At 35.1% G+C, this 7843-nt stretch overlaps 1 protein-coding gene across 1 annotated transcript; it reads left to right on the top strand.

The window, feature by feature from the left end:
- Positions 1-255: 255 nt before the first annotated feature.
- On the top strand, positions 256-2084 carry LOC141439694 (lipase 1-like). The gene has a single exon (XM_074104042.1). The coding sequence runs from the start codon at positions 291-293 to the stop codon at positions 1476-1478; it is 1188 nt and encodes a 395-aa protein (XP_073960143.1). The 5' UTR covers positions 256-290; the 3' UTR covers positions 1479-2084.
- The last annotated feature ends 5759 nt before the right edge of the window (positions 2085-7843 follow it).

The raw sequence follows: 7843 nt of genomic DNA, 5'->3' as shown, positions 1-7843 counted from the left end.
GGGCGGTGGTGATCTCTTACCATCAGGAGACGCACTTGCTCGTTTTTCATAGTCGATTAAAAAAAAAAGACGAAGAAACAAAGATTAACTGTTTGTTATATTAGCAATGGATAAAAATGGATACATACACTTGATCTTTTCATAATATCTAGCAACACTTGTGTAAATAGCAAATAATGACGGTAATAGTAGTCCATTGCCGTCATCCATTTATGCTCTATTTTTTTTTTCACACCATTAACGAAGGTATTTTGATTGAAAGAACACATTTCTATTACATAATCTGTAAAATGATAGTGATTGTACTATTTATTTTACTCCAAGTAATTGGATTAAATTTCGGTGAGCCTGTAGTAACTGAAGTTAGTGAAAGAAAAATTCCTGAAGATGGGCGTTTGAATTTTACTGAATTAGCTCGTAAATATGGTTTTCGCGCCGAAGAAATTGAAGTTGAAACTGAAGATGGTTACTTAATAACCGTTTTTCGTATACGAGGGAAGAAGAAGCCTGTGCTTGTAGTGCATGGGATGGGTGGTTCATCTAATACTTGGCTATTAAGAGGCAAGAAATCTTTAGCAGTGGCATTGGCTATTGAGGGATACGATGTGTGGTGTGGAAACGTCCGAGGAAATAAATATGGAAGAAAACATGTTAGTCTTAATCCAGATAAAGATGACAAATTCTGGGATTTCAGTTGGCACGAAATAGGTCTTTACGACTGGCGAGCTATAATAGACCGGGTATTAAAAGAAACAAAGGAATCAAAACTAAATGCAATAGGACACTCGCAAGCCGTAACGTCATTGCTTGTTTTATTATCCACAAAACCTGAATATAATGACAAAGTTAATTTGAATATCGCTTTGGCTCCAGTTGCTTACCTTAACAAAATTGGACCAGGATTTACACAGATGGTAAAAATAGGTCCAATTGTTTTTAAACTTTTGGATTTTCTTGGAATAAATGAACTGTTCTCAGAAAATTCTATAGAAAAAAATCTTCTGCAGTTATTCTGCACAGAAGGGTATGTAACGAAAGACTTTTGTAGAGAAGGCATATATTCTTGGTTTGGTGATCCAGACGGCATTGAAGCAGAGTTTTTTCCTGTCATTGTTGGACAGCAACCAGCAGGAGTTTCAAAGAAAATTTTAAGGCATTACAATCAAGTGGCTCTCTCTGGGAATCTTGCGCAATATGATTACGGCGTTGAAAAGAATATGCTTCTTTATGGAACCTCAGAACCTCCGGAGTATAATTTGTCGAAAGTAACTGCTAAAATGGTATTGCTGTATGGTGAAAATGATTTAGTGGCTACGCCAACTAATGTTGAACAACTTGCAAGTGCGTTGCCAAATGTTTTGTATCTTCAAGCAATAGAAAAAAAAGAGTGGACTCACACTGACTTCACTTGGAGCAAAGAGATGGACAAGTATCTGTTTAGACATATCACTAAGTTATTGCGTAAATATGATTGGTGAAATGTGACAAATAAAAATTATCAATACAACATACATTGTTTGTTCAACATTCATTGGATCAGGCGTTATTTTGCGGAGGTCCATATCAATGAACTAAAAAAAAAAAAATTTTTTCAGAGAAATATACTACTTAGGGAGTTACAGTGATAAATTAAAACGGTTGTTGTGGTTCTTTAGTAATCATCTGGTAGCATGGTGTACGGTTGTGTTGCTGTGAAGATGTGCTCTGGTTGACTTCGAAACGCGTCAGTGTGGTGGTGGTGGTGATAGATGGGTTTGTGTGATTTGTGTGTGTTCTTACAGTGTGGCGGTGGAGGAACTGCATGAACACGCATATTTTGCATAAACATAGCTATCATAAGATCGCGGGTGAGCAAAGAAATTCTTTTAGTTCATACATTATGTGTCTCAGGCTAATGTTACAAGATAAATCAGGTTTATGCTTTTACTTCACATTGAAAATTTAAAGCAAGCTTCTAACCCTATACTGTGGACAGATGAATTAATGAGAATGATTTATTTTATACTGACTCAGCTCTGGTCAAAAGCCTGTGGATCTTTTAAAATGTGGTATCGAGAAAAACCTTACGCAATACTTTTCTGGACTAAATTAATACTTTTTGTTTACTACCCTAAGGGGCTGTTTCACCATCCATTGATTAGTGTTAACTGACGGTTAAATGTGATGCCGTCTCAGTCTATTCGAACAAAACAAATAGAGACGGCATCACATTTAACCGTCAGTTAACACTAATCAATGGATGGTGAAACAGCCCCTAAGGATTAAAGTAATTTGCAGCGCTTAAAACGTCAAAGCCTATTTTCAGTCACAAGTCAATATGACAATCAGCCTTTTTGTTTAATTCCTGAAGTAGGAACTGTCATTAAAATTGGTAAAGCACTTTCTTGGTCGACTGTACAATTTATTTAATAAAAGAAAAACCATGACGCAAGTGTTTTATTCTTATTCAAATTTTTCCTTCAAGACAATAACCGCGTAATACTATGCTATTATTACTTTTTCTCTTACTTACTTGTAAATTTTATTGTTAAACGAGAAGTTTTTTTCCCGATTTACTGGTATTTTGTTAATCGATAAAAATGTAATGAAAATTGAAAATGTGGTCTATTTGAATTGTTCTTAATATATAAGTTAAGTAATGTGTATACTGCAATAATTATTCATGATAAAAACGAACAAATGTTTATTAACAGTTTTAAAGAAAATAATAGTATAACACGAATAATGATTGCAGTAGACACAATAACTTGTATATTAAGAACAGTTTTAATAGACCACATTTTTAATTTTCATTCAATTTTTATGGAATAATCGAGAAAAACTAACAAAAATGCAACGTTGCCAGCTCAGCAGGTATAAACGCTCTTATAATTGTATTGTTTTTATATTATTTACTTGATAATAGGTACTTTCAGTATATTATAAAAACCAGCGAAGAGCGTGTCGGGCACGCCCGAAATAGGGTTCCGTAGCCATTACGAAAAAATTAAGTATCGTTTAGGTATATTTTATACCTTAGGCTGCTATTTACTCTTAAACCACTAATAATTCTCAAGCAAACTTAACCGTTATAGTTTTCCTTGAAAGTTTGATATACTTACTACCATCCTGAATTTTTTCAAATTTTTCCACCCACCGGTTTAGATTTTAGAGGGGGGAGACGCTCGATTTTAATGAAAATTTGCACTTTAAATTTGCAAATCACTGAATCAAAAAATCGTCTTAGCAAACCCCTAATAGTAATACCTATCCAACGATACCCCACACTATAGGGTTGGATGAGAAAAAAAATCACCCCCACTTTACGTCTATGGGAGGCACCCTAAAAAAATTTTTTTTTGAATTTTTAATTGTACCATTTTGTCGGCATAGTTTACTTATATATCCGTGCAAAATTACAACTTTCTAGCATTGATAGTCCCTGAGCTAAGCCGCGGACGGACAGACAGACAGACATGGCGAAACTACAAGGGTTCCGTTTTTGCCATTTTGGCTCCGGAACCCTAAAAAAGTAGCTTTGCGATTCAGAAAATTTGTTTTGAACAAAAGCTAAAATCATGAGTCACCAAAAAAAACTGTAGGTAAGTACCTAATATAAAGATTAATTTCTCGTCCTCTACTCTATATTGTTTTCTGATTTATACTCGACTCGGCTGCAAGGAGAGGTGATGTTTTTCGCGCGTATTTGCGTTATTTACTTGACGATAATTTTTAATAAATTATTGACAAAAAATATTTAAAGACAAGCGGGGCGAGCAATGAAAGGACTTTGCCACCGCAATGGGGACACCACACACGCTTTAAATAAAAAATGTCGTACAAATAGGCATTCCAGGACATTTTCTTTGAACAAAAGCCAAAATGTAAACACCAAAAATATCAGAATCATAAAAGGTGAACATACTGACCACTTTCCTTGCCTCGCTTCCGTACCCTCCCGGATGTACGGGCCGGATACTATAATTTCACCCTCTATTGTCCGGGACAAGCAAACAACCGGGTAATGTATTAAGTTACCGTGTACCCGGCCAATCTGTTTTTAAATGGTTTTAAAACGGACTCAGTGAAACAATGAAATTATTTTATAGCTACGATCATAACTACAACCATTTTGGGAACTAATCATGTAAAAAGTCACAGGCAACTACTAGCAGAGAAAAAAGAGTAACACAGTGTGGATATGGCCAGAACATTAACAAGTGTTGAACTATATTTCAATATGAATAATTCTCAAATACTTACATATTATTATTAAATAAAAAATACAAAAAGATTCCAAAAAAAAATAATCTTAATTTAACGATATCTCTTGTCCGGGTGAGCGGTTAGTTCCGATGGAGTGCCGAAAAGTTTCTCGATGAGGGCTACGGCATAGATGTCGCTAGTGTCGCTGCTTAAGTGGCTAAATAAGAAACAACACAAGCTGAGATATGAGGTGCATAGGAGAAATTCGTGTCTGTATCGTTGTCCAGTGGTGGTGTAGCGGTATAGCACACAGCACGGAATGCCGAGGACCTGGGTTCGATTCCCAGCGCTGGTCTTATTTTTCTGGTTTTTTTGTGCATCTATATTTCAGTTGGTTTTTTCGATATAGGTTTTACGAGATGACCGTAAAAGTAACAAAAAATTTGGGAATTGAAATAAAAAATACAAAAAGATTAAAAAAAAAAACAATCTTACATATTATTAGTCTAAGGTACAGCCTAAAAATAAATGAAGAATCAAATTACGGGTATAAAATTAATTGCTATTGTATCAATGCAGGTACGACTAAAAAAAGTTTATTTACTAAACGTTTTTTTTAAACAAACACGTTAGAAACTAAGGTTAATTGCAATTTATGAAATAACTATGATTAGTATTTGCTTAAGCTCTGAGATAACATTCCATGTTGTGTGATTGTTTAAAAACAAGCTCATGTCTCGAGAAATAAGCCTGAAAGCGAAGAAAATGTTCTTAAAATGAAGACACATTTTTATAAATCCTGAGACAGTGTTTCCACAGTACAGCATGGGGATCTTTATAAAACGAGCCTATCAGTCTCTGAAAGGGCCGGCAACGCACCTGTGATGCCCCTCGTGTTGGCAGGTGTCCACGGGCAGCGGTGATAGCTTCCCATCAAGTGACCCACATGGTCGTTTGCCCCCTGTTATATCTATCTATCTATCTATAGCAGCCCTTGTTGCGTTCGTCTTTGAACGTAGGCCTCCTCTTCACGTTTCGACGTCTGTCTGTCCCCTGCCACCTTCATCCAGTTAATGCGGGCTTGCTGCCGGATGTCATCCGTCCATCTCTGGGGTTGGAAGACCCCCTGTTAGATATGTATAAAAAGGTTCAAAGTTTATAGTTTTTTTTTTTAAATTATTAAAGAAAAGAAACAATAAGTTAGAGTAACATAATAAAGTACCTTATACAAAACATGAAGCAATGGGACAACCTAACATAATCTTACATATAACAATAATAAATCGATAAATTTAAAAAATAAAAAACTCGACTGCTTTAAAAAATACTAAAAATAATAAAACAAGTCTAGTGGGCTAGAAGTTTGTTAAGTAGCTAACTTAGTTCAACAGTCGGGAAATAGGTAAAATTTTTTGAGCGTCACGATTTAAATGGGTCCCGACTGTTGAACTTTAAGTTAGCTACTTAACAAAGTTCTAGCCCACTAGACTTCTTTTCTTCTTTTTAATATTTTTTAGGGTAGTCGGGTTTTTGTTTTTTAAATTTATCGATTTATTTTACATTTTTCTGAGAAAATGGTATATTAAAACGATTATAACCTATAAATATTTAGAATGGGCTAATTATTAGCTTTCATTTTATACCCCACTCGATAGGTTTAAATAAAAAACATTTAAAAAAAACCATAAACGGGACTTATCACGCTATTTTATGGTATTTTGACTATGAGTGAAAAGTTTGAAAGGTAAAATTTTTAGAAAACTTACAATTTGGCACCAAAAATCTGCCATTTTGTTTTTTTACGAATTTAATGTACCCAGTGTAACTAGCGTCATTGAGTCGAATCCAATGACGTATCATTTATCAAAATCGGTTCAGCCGTTGATTGGTTACGAGACGACATAGGAATAGACATACATACATACATACATACGCGTCAAACACATAACCCTCCTTCTTCGCAGTCGGGTAAAAGGAAAGAAAGAATGAAGAGAAAGTCGTAGTGCCGAATGACGCATAAAAGACACACAGAGCAACCAGGGTTCCAGTGACAGGCTAGTTGGCGCTAGTATCTCCAGCTTCATTTGACAACTTTGACATTTGCGTCACGTTTGTGATTGAATGAGGGTTATCACGTATGAATTCGCCGCTAGAGGCGCTAGTGTAGCGAGAGCGGTCTCCGAAATGTCAAATGTCGTTAGAATAATTATAAAATATTTTGCAATACCTGAAATTAATTATGGCAAATATGTGTTACGGGGCAATGAATGTCTGTGCTTTGAGACAGTTTTGTCTTTCGGAAACCTTTGTCCTCCCTTTTTTCCGGACAAAAATGGACTACGCAACACTGTGGCATGCTCGATATTTTTATTGTACGGTTTTAAGGCTTAAATATGATTTAAATATAAATTTTGTTTTCACGCCCGTAATAACAAACTAACCACTATACTACAGGCAGGATCTTTGTCTACAGTGGCGCTAACTGGTGAGCGCGAAAACGGTAGCCCTCATTTGATTATCTAAATTAGCCAATCGCAAGCAACACTGCAACGTCAAAATAGAACTCACGATACTAACGCCATCTAACGATATTTTGGGGATTCGATTTGTAGCATTCGAACATGGTGGATGTAGACAGTATCTAATTTTGCTATTTCTGTTTCTTTGGCTAGTTGAAGTATAATTTTGTTAGTGTTTTATGCGGCGATTAACCATAACAGTGAACAGTGATCACAAAATTCTATATTGCTCTCGTGTCTGACATTTTTTAATGCGCAAGTAGTATCCCATGTGGTTTCTGGAATTTTACTATCAAGTTGTAAAAACTACAATCACCGTACAACGTCCCTCTCAAAGAGAGTTTACTTTGACACTGGCAAAATTGTCCTATTAATTAGGTCAGAAAAGCCAAATTTTAAAAGAGAAGAAGAATAATGAAAAAGAATAAAGCGTAGTATTGTTAAAGTTAACTGGTAAACGACATTACACCATTTTCTAATCACTTTATCTTCCTGTGACTTTCCTAGATTCTTACCTAGTAAAGAAATAACAAAGAATTCTTATTGTGACGCATAGTGATGGACCAATATTTATTATGGTGGTATCTGTTCATTTCGCAAAGTCTAACGTTCGGCAACCTGATTCATTTCGCAACTTTTCATTTCGCAAACTCTAAAACTGTACATATTTCAGGATTTATTACAGGACCATCGTGTAGGTAGAACCCTTTAGGTTGTTAGGTTAGTTTTAAAAAAATCCTGAAATATTTATAGTTTCAGAAATATTAAACGGTTGCGATATGAAAAGTTGCGAAATGAATCAGGTTGCCAAACATTAGTTGCAAAACATTAGTGAACCATAATCGGTTACCGTTCTTTTAAAAAATGTACCTACCTGGTCTACTATATACCTAAACAAATATCGTGAGAAATGATTTAAAAAAACAGACCAAGAGTGTGTCAAGCATGCCCAAGATACATCTACTAAAAATAATACGATTCTTGTATGAGGACCTCCTTATATTGTTAATTTAATTTTGTTGCTTTGTTGTTGTTTTATTACGTCCTCTGTGTGTCGCACAAACGCTGTTTTCAAATAACGTCATATTTAGATACTTAATATTATAAATGCAAAAGTGTGCGTGTTTGTGTGTTAACCG

This window comes from Choristoneura fumiferana, chromosome 21, assembly GCF_025370935.1.
Source record: "Choristoneura fumiferana chromosome 21, NRCan_CFum_1, whole genome shotgun sequence".
NCBI classification, from domain to species: domain Eukaryota; kingdom Metazoa; phylum Arthropoda; class Insecta; order Lepidoptera; family Tortricidae; genus Choristoneura; species Choristoneura fumiferana.
The sequence above is the reverse complement of the archived record's forward strand: the minus strand, read 5'-3'. Positions and strand labels throughout refer to the sequence as shown.